This window comes from Cottoperca gobio, chromosome 19, assembly GCF_900634415.1.
Source record: "Cottoperca gobio chromosome 19, fCotGob3.1, whole genome shotgun sequence".
NCBI classification, from domain to species: Eukaryota; Metazoa; Chordata; class Actinopteri; order Perciformes; family Bovichtidae; genus Cottoperca; species Cottoperca gobio.
This window is the reverse complement of record NC_041373.1, coordinates 10,516,564-10,535,749: the sequence shown is the minus strand read 5'-3', so window position 1 is coordinate 10,535,749 and position 19,186 is coordinate 10,516,564. Positions and strand designations below refer to the sequence as shown.

Sequence of the window (19,186 nt, the reverse complement as noted above, 5' to 3'; positions counted from 1 at the left end):
TATCGGCCAAATTCTTATGAGAGACATATAAAAGTCCAAATCTTCTGCTTTTTTCCTTTTTCTGCCTTCCCTTTCTTGGGGCTTAACCTCCGTCACACTTATCGCTTCTGTATCTGCATTGTAAATGAAATTGAACAAGGGCACAGCATTAGGATGCAAATTGAAGACCTTCAAAAAAAAGCATTCAAATAATGATGGGAGTAGAAAACCAAGGGGGCGTTTAGAAAAGTATTGAAGTTTTGCTTGGCTGCCTTTATGAGGCCCTCGAAACCGCATTGGAGGACTTCTGTCAACATGTTGATAGAATGTATTAGTCTCATTTACAAATGTTGTCCTCCGAGAGAAAAGTGTTGTTTCAAAGCAAATATTGACTAATTTGAAATAATTGTTTGTGCTGAATTTAATCCACCACCAGCAACACATCAACTCCTCCTGCAGCAGAGGATATTTCTGCCATTTCCTTTCCCACAAGATGACACTTTTGATGGTTGAATTTTTCCACATTGTTCATTTCAAACTCAATGTAAAAACATACATATCATCTTTCATTATGGCTGATGTTTCTCATTTGTCTAAATGACAGTGCATCTGCCTACATCTCCTTTTGATTTCCTCTCTGGCAAAGTGTTTCTCGTGTGACGATATACAGATGGATATCTACATCAAAGTGTGGTTCGCAGACGTAATCTTGCCATCTTTTTTCATTGTGTTTGCACTCCGAAAGCTATTACATATCACTTTAAGCTTCGCACAAATATTGAGATTCCACAACTTTAAATATTAGCTTTGCGGAGCTTGAGATAATAGGTTTGATGATGTAATGCTGATATGAAATTTAAAAGAAAACCCAGTATAAATCTGACCCCAGAGCTCTTTAGAAACAATTAAGCACTGTCGATGAACAGTTACTGGCGGAACAGACTCCTTTAGTAACCTTATAATTTATATCTAAATCGCTTTTCATGACACGTCGCGTGATGAGAGATCCAATTCTAATCCAATTCAAATGAGGCTCAGGGCAGTACGCTTTTTCAGCGAGTTGTGATTTATTGTTTTCAAAAACCCATTCCATGCTCATCTCTCTGTGTACATGCAGCTCCTTTTATTTACCGCAGCTATCGTGTCTGTGTCAATCACGCCAGAGCCATGTTACTTTCAGAAAACACAATAAGACAACGAGAGCGAGAGAGAGAGTCAGCGAGAGGGAGACTAAATATTCCTCCTATTTCATCTGTTTTCCGTCTCCATACATATCTCTCGGCATGGCGGTAATTGCTGCCAGCAGGTAACAGATTCAATTAAACACCTTGTTCCTGGATACAAGCAAAACATGTTTATTGCTTGATAGCACACATAGAATTGGATGCATTCAAATGTTCTGAAAGGCACCGTCCTACATGTTTTGGAACCGGCGTAAGAGCATTCAATCAAACTCCCTCCCCCCCCCCCCCCCCCCCCCGCAGCAGTCGTGTACTGCTTTAACAGTCAAGAGAAGCAATTAAAAGCTGGTAGAGGGTTAACTTACACCCGGTGGAGTAAAATCGATGAGCGGCATCCTGCTTGAACTAATCACAGTACTGAGGTTGAAGCCAGCCAGCAGACATGAAAAGTACAGGAAGCAATGACAGGGCTAATGGTTTGGAAAATGCTGCTGATGAATGAGGAGAGAAGGTTGTGACTCTGTCTTTACCCTCTTTTATTTACCTTGCTTCTGGGCATCATAACAACTCGAGTCTGATACTAAAGCTTTCTTTTGGCTTGAAGGATGTTAGGCTGGATGGATAGGTTTACATGCCCTCGTGAATGTCAGATACTTTTCCTTTACACTTATATTCATCACAGCCAATGAAAGACTTCCTCGCCTGCACCAGGTAAACAAACTGGCAGTTGCTTTTGCAGATGTTAAGCCTAACTGTCATTTAGACAAAATGGTTCTATACCATTTTCTTTAATCTCTCTTCTCTGCAAATTACTACTCACAGGCTGTGAATCACCACCCCACAGAGTAGCATCAGCTATCATTTCGGGAGCAACGAGCAAGCTAATGAAACCTCTCAGCATTAACAAATAGGACCACTGAAGAACGTTCTATTTGCATTAGGTCATTGTTTGATCCATAAAAGGAAATGGTGGGGGGGGGGGGGGGGGGATAAAGACGGCGCAGGAAAGAAAAAAACAAAAGTCTTGGTTTCCTATTGAAGACAGCACTCTTGGCAAAAGAGTAAACAATGCAGCTCCGCATACAGCTTGGAGACTTCATGGAGCCATTGCCATGGCAACCCCATTTTCTAGTCATATCTTTAATGAAAAGGTAATGAGAGAAACATAACAGTCCCAACTTCATTACCGGAGTGAGATTCAGCAATAAAAACTAAATCAGAGCGTCTGTCATTTGAAGGAGCAGCAGCAGCAGCAGCAGCAGCAGGTCGGCTGCATACAACCGGTGTAACAACACAGTTTGGTCATTGAGCACAAGGAGACATATGTCTGGTCAGCTCCTGATCACATGACAGGTGTCTCATTTATTCACCATATATTCCAAAATATTCGCTTTTCAAGATAAAATATTCTGCATTTGTACTTGTATTTACTGCTAATACAAATGCTAATAGATAATTCAAGAGGTGGAACGGAAGGTTTTTCAAAATTTATGTTGCTATATACTGATCCACAGGGGGATATAATGTACTTTTTATTCCACTGCATTGTTCTAACAGCTGTAGTTGCTAGTTGATTCGCAACCATATAATCATCTATAAGTATATAACATTATATGAAGTAGCTACAGTTGCAGCCTGACCACCTACTACAACATTAAAATGCTGCAAACATTATAATGTATCAGTGTTAACAGTCCATTAGAATACCTAACACAACAATATGACACACATTCTGCACAATTAGTACTTTTACTTTTGATATTTAGACCAGTATTGATTTATTTTCTGGGCACTTACGGGGAAGTGGAAACTAGCTGTAAACAAACATTTTACCATATGATATATAACGCTGACATTATATATATTATATTTCAAAGAATATCTTTTTACTTGACATGGCAAACTTACAAATACAGGAACAACATGAGCATTGATTTTGAATCGTGTTTCTGGCCACCTGATGAATTTTAGTCCAGTAAATCTTCTTTGTTTGTATTTCTTTGCTCTGTTTTGGTCTCCACCAACGGCTGAAGGCAATACATGGCTCATTAGCTGCTTAATGTTACACTATGTTCACAATCTAGTCATTAGCTTGTTTGCTGAGAACAGGTGACTGCCACTGCTGGAAAATGAGGTAACCAAACGCTTCCTAGGACTGTAGCTTTAAGTAAAAGATCTGACTACTTCTTCCACCACTGTGTACTATATAAGTAGAGTTAAGCCTGATAGTGTTTAGATGATTACAGGTACAGTCACGGAACAAACACACGTTAAGTCTATTAGATCACATTTCTTTCTCCAGGAACACGCGTTGAAAGCTCATCAAACATATTGCTGCTATGCAACAGCTAAAGACATGCTTTGTTGCACACCGACCGTGTGCTAGCTTTCTTCCCTGTCCCCTTACATACATATTTAACAAAGACGATATCACATACGTGAGCGGAGGAAGGGGAGTAACGAGAATTTCAGATGATCCTCGTGGACAGTCTTTGCATTTTTACACCGGGCTGGGGAATGCCACACGGAAGAAAATCCTACATTCCTCTTGTTTGTTTAATTGGACGTCTGGAAGGGGTCAGCCGCTAGAAAATGAGATGTGGCCTTCTTTTTTCAGCCCTGTGAGGTAAATATGCGTCACATTTGAAACCACGTCTCACTGCAGCAGTTTACCTTGTCGTCCTCTCCTCATTATCACAGTAGCCTTGTGATCTGGCCAATTTGCCACTCGTAATGATGCATGATATTCTGAGAGTAATTTTAATCTGGAACTAGATTCAGCTGCCAGGTATCAAAGTAGACTTTGGCCGCCTTCAGCGGTGCACACTCAAGCCACACAAAGTCCTCCACTAGCCAGCCTTTCCCACCTCCTCCCCCCAAAGCCCTCACACATTTTCTATGCATAATTAGGTAGAGTCCACAGAGAATAGCAGAGATGTTTTTAAGATGAGGAGTTTTAAAAGAAGCGTAGCTTAACGTTGTATTATTGTTTCTATGAGAAGCGGGCCCTGTTGGAGCCATGCCCCGACTGATCGTCAAGATTTATTCTTACTCTGCTGCAATTTGATCTTAACAATCTCTTTTAGTACAAGCAAACAGGCTGAAAGGCTCAATGTTGTGATATCAGAGTCAGTTGAACGGTAAGTCATGGCCAAAATAAAAAGAATGGGTAGAATGAATGACGGCCTGGGCTCCATCCCAGATCTGCTATGAATACATTCAAGGATAATTGTGCAGAGTGACTGGACTACTGTGTTTACAAAAGCGCCTTAACGCCAAAGCCAAGACTGTCCAGGAAGGAAAGAATGTACAGAGCCGCAGAGGGGTCCGACTGTATGAATACATTCTTTCCTCATTGTCCTCTCAGACAGGAGGATCATTACTGGCTGGATACATGCTCTGGCAGCACCAGCCTTCATTATTATGCAGCAGTCGACACAGGTTTAACAAAGAGAAATTTGTCTAGCATTTGTTTATCTGGAAGAGCAGAGTCTGGCACAGCAATGCTGGCAGCAGCAGCAGCAGGCCAAGGTGGATAGACACTCAAGTAAGTTGGCGGTCGCTCACAACCCTGCAGCCCTACACCCCCCCAACCCCGTCTCCTCTCTACCACCATCACCCTCTCATGCTCCCCACAGGTGCACAGCTTTTTCTACCTCGCACATCAAAGACACGGCGGCAGAATGAGAGACTGAAGTGAAGAGTGGCACATAGTTTCATCTTCAATTGTATCCTGTATTCAAAAGAAGATAGTGTTTTATTCTCTTCTAGTATATTTGGATTGTATTATTCATGGGTGAAGTAATTTGATTTTGAAGGCCGGAATTAAATCCAGCCAACAGAAGTTTGATTGCATTCCCAATTAAAACATTTATCGTTCAAGAAAAATGCTTAAGAAATCTTATTCAATGTCGTGATCTTTTCAGTGAAAGAAGTCCACGGTGATGCACAAAATCACCAAGGTAAAGTCAAATGTCTGAGTTGACTTTCCTCTCTAAGGAGTGGGTGGGGCAGCTCTGAGTTATTGATAAGCTTTGTTGCAGGAAGAGGGTGGGGCTCTTGGCTCGCCCTTGACCTTCCTGTGAACCAAACACATCAAGAATCTGTTGCTGAGGAGATTAAAATCAACAATGGGACATCGCAGGAGCAAAAAAAAAAAACTCCAGGGTTTCCTTAATACACACAACACCAATCTAAAGCTGTCTGACAATTTTCCCTGCACACGGCGGTGGTTTAATCTTAGGTAAAATATGTCTCTGTTCAGCTTCCTGTCAGGGCAACAAAGAGGGTCAGTGTTGAGTCAGACTCTTTTTTTCTCTCTCTTTTGGAAGGATTCATAGAGACGCAGGAGGAGATCAGAGATGTGTGTGCACTGTATGTCTTTGAGGCATCATCACAATCAACCGCGCTATGCCATCATACATCCAGGGAGAGCTGTGAGTGCTGCACCCTCGTCTTATTACAGACAGCAGGTGCAGATGGTTAAAGGCAGGTGCTCGGCGAAAAAAAGAAAAAAAAGGAAAAGAAGAAGGAGAGAAAAAAAAAAGAACAAGCACCTGGTCCCTCTGTTGTAGCAGTGTGGGGCTGCTCTCGCTATGATTAGCTTTGTTTCTCCAACAGAGCGCAGCAAGGAACAAGACCTACAACTTCATTAGGGTGGAGCACAGCACCCCTTCTTTTGCTTTTGTCCTACACTTGACTGCACTAAGTTAAAGGAGGACAGGGCGTCTGCGAAGATCAGGCTTTTATTAAGAGCCGTCACTGGAGTGCCACCTCTCCGTAAGAAAGGAAGTCATAATCTGATGCATGTTCGCTCTAAGCAGCAAGAAGAAGAAAAAAAGCACTGGCCTGATTTCACAAAAGACTTCTGCAGAAAGGGGAAAAAAGACTTCCAAAGCAATCATAACTCCTACAAGAGTTTGGCTGGGATTCAGTGTTCAGCAGTCTGACCCTCTCCTAACTTTTGTTCGAGTTTGAATGTGCAGGTAGCGAGGCCGCAAGCGCTGCGTATAATCATCAACCCTTGCTTGCAGCGCTCCATTTTCAAGATGTATCTTCAAGGACGAGCAGAGGAAATGAGTGCTAATAGTGTGTTTGTATTGTCAGAGCTCATATGCCCATAGATTTGCTTTATTCATGGCCTCACTTCATCTGCTAGCCAACCATTGAATAATTGAAGGAATTATCAGGCGAGGGGATCCAAAGCCCCTCAGAAATGTGTCATGCCCCTGAGCAAAGCCTGCAGAAAAGAAGGAAAAAGAAAGAAAGAGCGGCCTCCTAATTCAGAGCTGTGTGTGTGTGTGTGTGTGTGTGTATGTGTGTGTGTGTGTGTGTGTGTGTGTGTGTGTGTGTGTGTGTGTGTGTGTGTGAGTGTGTGTGTGTACGGCCGCACAACCCAGTAATGTTCCACCTACATGCAAAACCACACATAGAAAGTTGAAACACAGAGGTTGATGATGCCACAAACGGTAAGCTTTGACTGGCAGAATATCAATAGCGCATAACAGCGGGAGCCCATGCATGTCAGATAAATTTCTGATTCTCTCCAAATGCTGCTCTGCTCTTTTCCTCTGCATCAGAATGGGTGTTTTTGGAGTAGCTAGATTTCACCATGCATTTTGGCTAGTGTCCCTCGTACAAAGAATGTGACTGACGCAACATTAATCTCCAAACAAAGAGACTGGCACAACTACGCCGCACAATTTCAGGGCTATGAGGTGGCAACGTCAGTCTGGATTTCTCACTGCTCCTTCACGAGCTGTTCCACTTTCTCTGATTCTCATTTAGATCAAACAAAACACTCCAGAAAAGGAGGTGAAACGGTACCGTTTAAAATCCGTGACACACACGCACACAGGGGACCTCCTTCTCATTTTCTAAACAGAGAGTCATGGCAAGAACTTTTAAATTTGCCATAATAAGGTGTGACCTACATGGAAGGGAGCCAAAGCTCAGACTCCAGCTCCCAGCAAGATTCTTGCCTATTGAGTATTCCAAAATGTAATGCATGAACATTAAGGAGGAGAGAGCTTCCCCTCTAAAGACATAATTCTCTCACTTCCTGGAGCATAGGTTAGGATATATACCATATCCCTCAAGGTGAAAAGCATGCAATATTTATTTTACTGATGCACTGTTTGGCACATCAAAAAAAGCTGTTACCAACACCAGCCAGGGGTTGTAACATAATATAATCTCTATGACACTGACATATGAAATACATCCCGTAGCTGACATTCATGAATAATGGCAGCTGTTTGGAGAAGAACAACTCTGAGGTCTATTTTCAAATAGGCTTCAGCTGCAGCGCTGCAAAACAAGTACCCCGCTGTTTGTGTGGAGCGGATAGATGTCTGGAAATGCATCTTTCATGCGCACGGGATAGTGCAACATGTATATTTAAGAAAAACACATACACACTACAAGAAAGAGAAGACTTTTTAGATTACGATTTGACGGCACAGTTACTGACACGTAAAGAAATGGATACTTCACATTGCAACATGTTTCGTCATGCATCACAGGATGGATGTTACACAGTGTTTTTATTGCAGAGCAAATGTGTCAAGATTTTGTAAGGTTCACCCCAGAATATAATCTGAGGGTCATTCACTGCGTCGAGTGTCAGCGTGAGAGGGTAATCTCTGTGTGGGCTGGGGCCTTGTTAAGGGTGGCAGGCAAGCATGGGGAGATCTCCTACAGGCAGTTCAGAGAGAGCTGAAACCCTCACAGGACCAAGTGAGGACAACATACCAGCACTTTGAACATGATTCTAAGGCAAAAAGTAAAAAGAAAAAGTTTTTATCGGTTATGATAATGTTGTTCTCACCAAAGGAACATGACGACATCGCTACAACGAAGTCTGACAACGCACGAAACATGAGCAGTCACATGATCAGTGTGGACAATGCTATGGTTAAGGTTTGGTTACGTTAGAGGAAGATCATGGTTTTGGTTCAAATCAGTACTTAGTTAGGGTTAGAAAGACAAGTCGTCACAGTTACAATAGTGAGGGAACAATGGCGGCTATGGTCTCCTCATTTAGTTTTGTTGTTTTGAGGTCATGTCAACGTTAATTTTCTGAAATGACTGATCCTGTTGTTTTTTATTTTCATTTAGCCAGAATATCTAAACCAGTGCATTTGGAGGTGAGTGCGCAAGAAATGTTTTACGGCACGGGAAACCTGAGTGCATGCACAACTACAGTCTGTATGTTAGTTGAAAGTTAAGCCTGTAAACTGTTTGGGATTCTTACACCTTTCACCGTTCGTCTTCATTTTCTCTTCCAAATAAGTTTGGCTTGAGGGTTTGTTTTGAAAACCTTTATGATCATAAGAGTGCTCCTGTTTCTTGAACAACATGTTATCTAGCAATAACATTGCTAGTAAAGCTTTGTTACAGGAGCTGAGGTTGACATGTTGGCACAAAAACACATGAATGAACGCTGGAGCGAGAGCATGAGGTGCTTTAGAGGTAAAAAAAAAGCAGTAATTTTAAGTAGATACAATAAAAAGCAGGGCCGTATTACTATTCATTTACATGATTCATTTTCTGCTCATATTCTAAAGTGTCAAATCTTGATTCCTGGATTGTTTTTTTCCCGAAGACCTATAACATAAAGAAAATGCCTTCTAGCCCAAATCGAAGCTGAAAGTGAAACCTGGACACGCACAGACTGGCATGTAACACAAAGAGTGACACCCTTCCCCCCAGTTAAGCAAGGGACTGTTCATACCCAACCATCATTCCCCCCCGAGTTAAACCCCATCTGTTCCTCTGGTAGAAAAGGGAAAAGAGAGGGAGGGTGGAAGAGAAGAAGGGGTGGGGGTGCTGAGGTGAGGAGAAAATCAGGGTGGGATCTGGAGACAGCCGTAGGAGAGAGAAGGAGGAGGAGGAGGAGGAGGAGGAGGAGGAGGAGGAGAGTAGGGGATAGGGAGCCGATGATGGTCGAGGTGGTGGTAGTTGAGATGAGAAATAGAGGCAAGGAGGGAGGAGGAGGAGGAGGAGGAGGAGGAGGAAGCCCAATGCTCGGCCATTTGACAAATTCCTTGTTTGGTGCTCTTGAATGTACAAGTGGTCTCATAAGCAGGTGTGCTCCTGTGGCTCAGAAGAGAATAAAAGGGCTCATCAGATAAAGACAATTTTGTCGACGGGTGGTAACAAGCATATGTGGGCACAAAGTTTGGACTTAAAAAAAAACAAGTCAAGTAAACAAAACTTTTCCGTTTGCCCGCTCTTTGACCAAGAATGCCACGGCACGTACATTTCCTGTCACTTTCCCAGGCTTCGAAACGGAGGCGGCGGCCGGGCAGTCACTTCTGTGTGGCCATGCGTGGGACAGCCTCGTCCTTCCCCCCTTTGACCTGCAGCTGCCACTCAGACTGACATCACCAGAGTGCCCCTTGTTTTGTCTCTAAAACTCCTCCTCAGCCAAAGGTCAAGGTTCAGTTTGCCTCTGCCACACACGGAGGCAAATTAGTCGGCCGTCTGCGTTTATTGGGCGTATTCCTTGAGCTGAGAGAAACATATCCTCTTTTACACCCACACTATTTGTTTATCAGGTATTTATGTAAATGCTACATTATGCATGAGGCTAAACAAAGCTAAATTACACTTGCATGATGTGGATTCCTCATTCAAATTAGTCTGTTTGATACATGCACTATTCTCAAGAGAAGACATGTAATTACTGTACAATTTCCATTTGGCATATGATTATTGCTTACATGTGTAACCATAGTCAAAGATACTTGTTCTGTCGTCAAACAAAAACTGCTTTTTACTGCAGACTTCTTTGTGGTGTAAGGACAGGCATGAGAGCTCGGATTTGTGAATTCCAAATCCTATTTACCTCTCCTCAACATTAAAGATTCTTAGTGAGAGGGAAGCACTTTGCTTGAAACTATTTGATGATAAAAGCTTTTGAAATATTGATTTGAATGTGAAATTGAGAGGCAGTCGTGAAGGCATCAGTCAGTGTTTTTCTCTTTTAATCCGAACTTCTTTATCTGAGGGCAAGAAGAGAAGCAGAGAGGGGGGAAGGGAGGGAGACACATGTGGGGGAACATCTGTGTGTGCATGTGATTCTTCTGAGAGCCACATGTGTGTGCATTTGTGGGCGTATGTTCGTCAGTGTGTGTGCAGCTATGTGTATTCCCCTGTGTGTTTTCTGTGTGCCTCTTGCTGAGGGAGGTGAGAGACTGCCTGATTTTCGAACCACTGTAAACAAGCTAGAGCCTTGTTAACGACGCCACTCAGAGTTAATGCGCAAAACAACTTTCAACTCAAAATCGGCTTTTCAGGAAAGTCTGAATTCCTCGCTTATTACTGCAGAAGAAATGCTGATCCGCACTCTACCTCGGTATGGCGGTGGAATCTTTGGCAGCTACAAATTCCCTTTCAGACATAGTGAAACACAGCACAGACAAGTGTATACCCAGGTAAATGTATTTCCATAACCTGTCATTTCAGGATAAAAACACACACACACACACACACACACACACACACACACACACACACACACACACACACACACACACACACACACACACGTCAGCATTTCCACGGAGGCCTCTAACAACAGGGGACACGTACAGAATGCGGAAAGAATCCTCCCCTTTCTTATTCTGCTCTCAAAATACACCTGACATATTCACAAACACACAGAAATGCAACACTGCATTGAAGGAATCTACAAACGAAACGGCAAAAAAACAAACACATTAACAACCCAATACACTTTGATTGGATTCATAAGCATTGGTCGAAAAACACAGTACACAGAGTTATGTTCCCTTTTTCTTCTCAGAACGCTGGCTTGATCAAAATGTGAAATGCATTTGTAATGCAAAAAGAAATCCTCTAAATAATAACATTAAAACATGAGTGCCATAGAAAATAGAGACTGACAGTTGTGGGTTAATACAGCAGTCCTGCGGACTTGTAGAACCACTTGTGTGTGTTGAGGTTGCCCTCTACTGGCAGCTTTTTCTGTAGCGTTAGAGATGAATGTACCTGTTTGAAGGCACAATATTATGTATTCCTACATTTACATTTTAATACGGCAGTTACAGAAGACTTCACAGAAGATGCTAATCTATTGCCTGTCAAAGATGCAGTGTAGTTTGATGCAGATAAAAGGCTAGTGTGTGTGTGTGTGTGTGTGTGTGTGTGTGTGTGTGTGTGTGTGTGTGTGTGTGTGTGTGTGTGTGTGTGTGTGTGTGTGCGTGTACTTGGAAGGATTTATATGGAAGTATAAGAATGTAATGTTTAGGATAGTGTCTTCTTCTTTTTTATTGCTAAAGATAAAGTTGTGATAGTATACTCTGCATGTCTTCTTGTCAGGTAATGTAAATAGTCTACAGAATATGAAATGGAATCTCCATAAAGATAATTTTACTCATCGTAGGGAGAACTACTTAGCCTGTGAAAGTGATGTAATCAGGGTTATCTTGGCTTGGAGACTACACATTAATATGTTATGTCTTTATAAGACGTTTGACAGATTTGGGAGTTTATCAAGCAGGGAGAGTCTAACAAAGAAAACACTTTGGAGTTGCGTTATTGGAAGTGTAGGATCCAGTGTTTTTGGAACATATAGTTCACATAAAGTTCAGGATATCTCGGCCTCTGCTGCTTCAATTTTGACCATTCTTTTTTAGATTTGTCCAAGAACCTTATGGAAATGCGATAGTAAATCGCTAAAGTACCCTATTCATTGATAAATGATTCAGTATGACAAGGTTGCATGGCATTTTCTGTTCATCTTGATCTTCTAACAATTCATGTCGAGACTCTGTTGCCCTATGATGCAACTTGGACCCCTTTCGATGACAAGACGCCACAATAAATGGGTTTGAATTTCAGTTGTTGGGTCATATTAAGGGAGAGATGAGGAAATATCAAGGTACAGAGTGGGGTATGGGAATGGGATGCAGGAAGCTGATCCATCCTCATGAGTCCTCTCCCTCCCACTGATCAATACTCTTGAAGTAATGGAATTGTTTATCCCTTTTCCTGATGAGGTTACCACTTCACTCGCTCGGCTTCTACAAGGGCAGACGGGGCATGGAAGACTTTCACAGCGCTGTGTGAATATTATGACATGTACAATGAACACTTTTCTCAACTCAAGCGTACAATAAATTGAAAGTATTCAACATCGTTCCCACGATGTGCGGTTTCACAGAATAAAACGCTGCGGTTTCTATCACAGGAGAAATCCTGGAACTATTATATTTCATATGAACTTATTGAAAGTGAGCCTTGAATCATCACACTACTGTACAAGATACATTACTGTATGACACTTACGTGACTCCGGGACAGAAATGAGGCAATGGCACTGCAAGTTATTTTCACGTCTTGGCAGAGGTCGAGAGATTTTTTTTGTTAAATGAATGTGCTGCAGGACCTTTGTCCCATTCTCCTGTTTCTGAAGTGCTTCCCATGTGGATTCCTGTGCCATGACACAGGTTTTTGTATCTCTCAGAGGCTGCTGCTGCTGCTGCGGCTTGAGCTCCATCAGCATGACTGATCTCATTTATCTCAGTCGCATCCAAAGAGGCCCGGGGTATAGGGAAGGGAGCTTCAATAGCAGCACTGTTATTGCAAAAAGTACAGATCATTGAGCTGTGCAGTATGGCAGTCTGGGACTTGCATGTGTGAATAACAGTTTGTATTTAGGATTTCTCTGTGTGGGGGATCTCCAGGGTGCAGGAGATGTATGGTGCTTCATAATGGGATAAATAAACAGATCACAAGCATCCACTGCACTGCATCATCTTATGGACTGGATTCAATATTAGTCTATCAATAATTCCTGCTGAGATGTCAACCACGCAGCAACAAACATATGGCACATTAGATTCAAGCAAATACGACTTCACGCTAAATTACAGGATGTTGATTAGTTCTCTTGGAGGGACAATATGCCTGTAAACATTGTAATAATAAAAAAGAAATCTACATTTTTAAGTGAACACGAACCAAGAAGCTAGAAGTAATTCCCATTGCTATTTAGTCACTCAAACAGTAGATTTACCATGAAAATGACAAGAGATATTATCTGAAGACGCACACATCCACAGAGAAATATAACAAGGGTATTCGTATGCTGTTATTGCCTTCACAGAAAGCTCATTCTATACATAAGTAAGCAGACTCCTCATCTCATGCCATCTGTCTGTGCAGCCCCACTTACCATGACATTGTGTTCCTTTGCTTGTAATTGATTTCTACTTCAATTTATTAATATAGCCTATGGAGTGCCTGGAGCACAGCACTAGTTGTCTGGGGCCCACCAGGAGCTTAATCTCCTAAAATGAGCTGAATTAATAAGAGTGTTCAAGTAACATATTGATTACAGAATCGATGTCTGTTTCTTTGCACCGCGCTCAAACGATTACTTTAAAATGGAGCAGCATTAAGTAATAAGGCGAGTCCCCTTTTCAATCATTTTGCTTCAATCTAAATTTCAATAGGGTCTTTTTTTTTGATTGATAGTGTGTAAATCTTTAACCGTAGCTTTCATAACAAGAAGGAATTCAAGCAAAACGGATCACTGGGTAGATGTTTTCCACCTCCTCCCGGTTTTTATTGTTAAAAATTATATTGTTTTCTTCCAGGTCAGACCAAGAGCTTCTTGCACTGCAAGGGCTGAATCAGAGCATTGAATGGATTCCTGTAAAGAAGAGTCTCAGGGTTTTCCAGCCCCTTGAGCCGAATTTGTGATTTGTGAAATTGGGCTGTATAGATAAAATTGACTTTCCTGCCTGCAGGCAGCTATAGATTAGAGTTTCTGAAAGTGATATAGAGGGAAGTGATAGTTTCATACATTCAGCGCGGATCAGACAGCCAAGCTAACAACATGGGACCATCATCGTCACAGGGCAACGAGTGGATCTGCTTATGATTTTGCATCCTTCCCAGCAACATGTTGCGCAAAACTAAAACACAATCTAAGGTATATGGATGAATGTTCATCCGTTGTGTACAATATTTATTATTATATATTTTAAATCATTACATAACATTTATAAAATGAAATAAAAACACATGCTTTCAATCTGAAATATTACCCAGAAACCACTCTGTCTTCTGAATAAATTTCCATTTTTATACACGCGTAATAGTACAGTAAGTTTTACGCATCTTTCTTCACTAATATATACAGTAGGTCCAGTGTAGCTAGTTCTCAATATATATATATATATATATATATATATATATATATATATATATATATATATATATATATATATATATATATATATATTGTAACATTATTTATATTTCTTTGTATAAACATCCCTTTTTTTGTAAGTTTTACACTTAAAGCACAGTGTATGTAAAACGAGGTGTCTGTATAAAGATTAAAATAACATTCTATAAATAAGCATTTCTCACTAATGCTCTAAAAACCTCTTAATCATAAGAGGTCCTTTAGGATAGTTTTCATGCCAATAAGCATTTGGCACCTCTTAGTAAGAGACAGACAGCTGATATATTAATAGGCCTAACACACCTCATTGAAAGTAAGCCAACAGAAATATTCACTTGATTTTGTCTTTAGGGTGTTAAATTATAAATAAACTTTTTTTTTAGTAGATAATGGATGTCTACACATATAACAACATGTAAACATACTCCAACAGGTGAATCAGTCGACCCTATCAGTACACACAGTAGGGTTTAATGACTCTGCTTCAGCAAACTCAGCGGGTTAGTTTGAGTGCAGTGGGATGAACGTTGCAGATGTCGAACCAGTGCTGATCTACCTCCTTGTGTGGCAGCAGGCCATTTCGTGGCAGAAAGGGCCGGCGCCAGCGATCGCGGCTGCCCACCACCTGCCAGAAGCGCGTGCCCTTGAGTAGAAAGATGGCATTGTGGGTGTAGGAGAAGTAGGCAGCGTCGATGTTGCCATCTGGATGGTCTCCACTCACCACTGAAGGGAAAACGTCTCTGATATTTTTGGGGAAGCCTCTTGCTAAGCGGTTGGCTTCCACGTCGAATGCATACACCTGTTTGAACAGATAATTGTTTTCACTTATATAGGAGTCAATTCAATTACAACACGCAAACAAATCACAGAGGAAGTGTAGCAGGTTTGTTTGCATGAATATGTTCCCTCATAATGTGGAGAAACAATGAATTAGCTTGGGCTTTGGTAATACTCTCTGTTTATTGTGTTTGCGCCTCGTTGCCTCTTGGTGTCCGTCAGTAGACTGGAAACTTAATAATATCCCCCAGAAACCAACAAGTCTGTCAATTATATTGTGGTAATGTGATTATCACAACTTTAGGAATTATTGTAATTTCTTTTTTTTTTACACTTTATTTATTAGATGTTCAAGAAACAAACAATATATAACTATATCAATATACAAACACACACAAGACAAATAAATATAGAATAAGAGTGCTTTAAAAATGTAACAAATAATAGATGCAAATAAATAAATAAATATATTAAAAAACTAAAAGAAATGTCCAACTTCATCCCACCATACGGTCAACATCAAGCAGTATGTTTTAGGAATTATTTTTTAAAAATGAGGACTCGTCTGAGTTGATATTCCCTGACAGATGTATCATATTACTAAAACGTAACACTCCTTGAACCTGGGGCTTTTGTGGTGCCAGGGGGTCTGTGACACCGTGACCATTTTTGTCTCCTCGTTTGTCTTCTCTCAGACAATCCCCACATCTATTTTTGTTTCTAATCTAACTAATCTCCCCAGTTATCATGTATTAAAGAGATGAAGATAACAATGCTATTCTTACAAGAGTGTTTTTGAAGAAGTAGATGCAAGAGTCTCTCCTGTCATAGAAGGCCGTGTCAATGGGACTGAACACGCCGGGGAAACCCTCAGAGATGAACCTCGGATAGCGGTGACCTTCAGGGTCCTTTCTGAACACCTGGTCATTCTCATTGTCATACCTCCAGAACTGAGCACCTGTGCACAAAAACAACGATTGAAATGAAAAGGATTACCCTGCTGGCACACTACAGCACATGTGTGTACATACATAGGGATTAGCACTGTATATTGGGCTTACCTTTAAAGAAGTAAACAGCATCTCTTTTTCTGGACCACACATGCACATGCGCATCCACTCCGTCCATGGGAATTCCACGCCAGCCAGTCTGCAGTGCCACCGGATCTCCATAGCGTGTTCGGTTATTTCTGTTATCATACAGCCAGTACGAGTCGTCTCTCATGAAGTAGGTGTTAAAGCGGATGACCACCTCCCCATAGGGAGTCTTCTCCTTTCTGATCCAATCAAAGGCTGTGTTGAAACGACCCTTACAGCCCCCTGGGTTCAAACACAAGCACATTATAGAACACAAAGGGGTTTGGTGTCAACCTAAAGTATGTAAATAAACCTGAATCTATTTTCTCTCTGGGTCTGGGCGTGTATATGTCCACTAGATGGTGCTGTAGCCATGTACCATAGAGGTGCTGGATGGCCTTCCTGTCCGTCCAGTCCATCTCAAAGCCTGACTCCTGGGGAAGATAGCTGGGCTGCATTATAGAGCCAGCTCTGTAGATGTGGGGGAGACCCAGAACATGGCCGATCTCATGAACTGCAACCTGATAGATAAGAAAGTAAAAATAGGTATTAGAATGAAACTCCTGATTATTCTTTTCAATTATACTCATTTTGATCATGCTTACTTTGAGAAGGCTGATCCCACTGCCAGAATTGGGAGCAGTAAAATGTTCATCGTCATCAAAGTGTATATCACCCAGGAACCAGGCGTGGGCAAATTCTTGACCAGTGCCATCAAACCTCTGGTTGCAACCCAGATGCCTTCCTGTGTAGAATATACCGAATATGCATTTAATGCACAGTGCATTGATTTCTCTGGGAATTTGAATAAAACATTATCGCCACATAGTGCAATATGTTACTTCACACGAGGGGCAAGTATAATGAAAGAAATGAAATCATGCAGCTGTTCTGCAGTTAAGACATAAAGCTTTAGTGCACCAAACCAACACATTTCTGCACTATGGGTGAATAATGACAGCTGAAATATGTCGGTTCTTAACATTAAAACTTTTATTTATTTCACAACACAAGCAAACATTTGAAAAATGTCAATTGTGTATTTTCTGTCATTTAAATATTTGATTAAAATTCTGTACTGTACTTTAGTAGTTTCATTGTGGAACTTCACTAAAAAGACAATATGTGTCATTATGACATTTTTTAATTTCTTAAAATTGAAAAAGAGATTAGATAGATACACGTGACTATTCAAATATCTGTCTATGTATCTATCTAAGACAAATTAAAGTTAAATCTCTGAAATGTACTAATATTTGCAACCCCAATTTGCTATTGTCATCCAAGTGCAATACAGACAAACTCTCAGTTAACTGCGTCAAGTAGATTTCTTCTTTTTCTTTTTCTCTGCCTAGGTGTCTAATGTTTTGTTTTCTAGCAACTACACAAACAAAACATTAACCTTCACAGAGAAGTGATGTTATCTTGAATTAAATAGTAGGTTGTAAAAATAATAATTTCCTCAAGACAATATGTCGTATGTATTGGGTCAGACCAACCTGTGCCAAAGCCCAGTCTGATATCAACATCCTCCAGAGGGGAACGTGTATCCTCCACAAACTCCAGCGGAGACACCTCGCTCCACATCCTGAAGGCCAGTCTGAAGATGTACCTCTGTTCTTCAATGGACAACTGACTGCTGTATCCTTCTCCTATCAGCCTCCATTTCAACACCCTCTTCGAAAAGGCCATGTAACCGCTTTCACTCAAATCTCTCTTGTGCCTGCTTTTGGATACGAGAGTGGCGAGGTGACGTTTCCTGCGTCGCACTGCTACGCTCTGCCGGGCGCTTATATTCACTGATTGACTGTTGACATCGTGTGAGCTGTTAAGGGAAGTGTTATTTAAAATGGGATCAAATAAGTCTGTGTAATTCATGCTGGTGTCATTGGAAATGAGAATACTTTCTGTGTCATTAACATTGAATATGTCATCTTTGAAGGACTCGGCAGAACCAAGAGAATAGTCACTGGTTGTGTTGTTACTCTCGGTCTCATTAAAGGTGTCACTGGAACTGTTTTCAGCAGTCTAAGGCACCACTGTCCGGGTCAATCTCTTTGTCTGGGACTCCACACCTCGGTTTGTTCATTGCCACCTTGGTGGCCTCATCAAACACACCTGTGGCAGGCAGGCCCGACATCGTCTGAAACTCTTTAAGTGCTAAAATAAACGCCTGGCTCTCGGTTAGACCGCTGTGGTCGTCGTGATCGCCATCCTGAGGAGCATCCCTTGAGCGATGCACTGATGTTCCTTCCTGGAGCGTGTCTTGAAGGTCATCCAGGAAGTCATCATTAAAAGAGGAGTCTGAATCTTCAAACTGGATCTCCTCCCAGTTCACTGGCTTAATGAATCCATATCTAGAGAGAAATAACTAGAACAAGACATCGGTTACATTATATGATTACCATAATCAATCACATGTCTAATCCTAATAGATGCTGAAGTTTGAGTAACAGAGAGCCATTACAACATGATAAATGTTTACCTCTGCTGTGTACTTGTCTGTTATAACCTCAGCTTGATGAGAATTAAGTACATCAGAATGATCCCGATTATGGAAAAGTTTCTCTCGCATCAGCTGAGCTAATGCTCGTCCAAAGAAGCAAAATCATCAGCTGGATAAAAGTCAGCATCGTGGCGTTGGCTTACTCGTGTAACTGTATACAAAGTAAGGAAGGAAGCCACCAGAGCTTTATAGGCAGATCCTGAATGTTTTTTTCCACACCCATCTCAAAAGGTGCGACTCCCTGGAGGTATCCCACTTTCCTCAGCTTTGTGTGAAAGGTAAACCCGTCTTTACTGTCTCCAACTGCTCAATTTGACTGAATTGTATGGATGTGTTATACACGCTCCATTGGTTTTAAACCTTCACTTTCATGTGGACAATAACAATTTAGGACAGCCAGTCTGCCAACACCTGCTTCGAATAGGACGCACACAAACACAAA

At 41.4% G+C, this 19,186-nt stretch overlaps 1 protein-coding gene across 1 annotated transcript; it reads right to left on the bottom strand.

The window, feature by feature from the left end:
* Positions 1 to 14,480: 14,480 nt before the first annotated feature.
* On the bottom strand, positions 14,481 to 19,162 carry mmp21 (matrix metallopeptidase 21). The gene is given in 9 exon segments (XM_029457221.1): positions 14,481 to 15,184; positions 15,948 to 16,120; positions 16,224 to 16,481; positions 16,618 to 16,759; positions 16,844 to 16,983; positions 17,738 to 18,263; positions 18,265 to 18,609; positions 18,724 to 18,807; positions 18,809 to 19,162. Coding segments are annotated over 9 exon segments (2,037 nt in total). The 5' UTR covers positions 18,872 to 19,162; the 3' UTR covers positions 14,481 to 14,878.
* Positions 19,163 to 19,186: the final 24 nt, after the last annotated feature.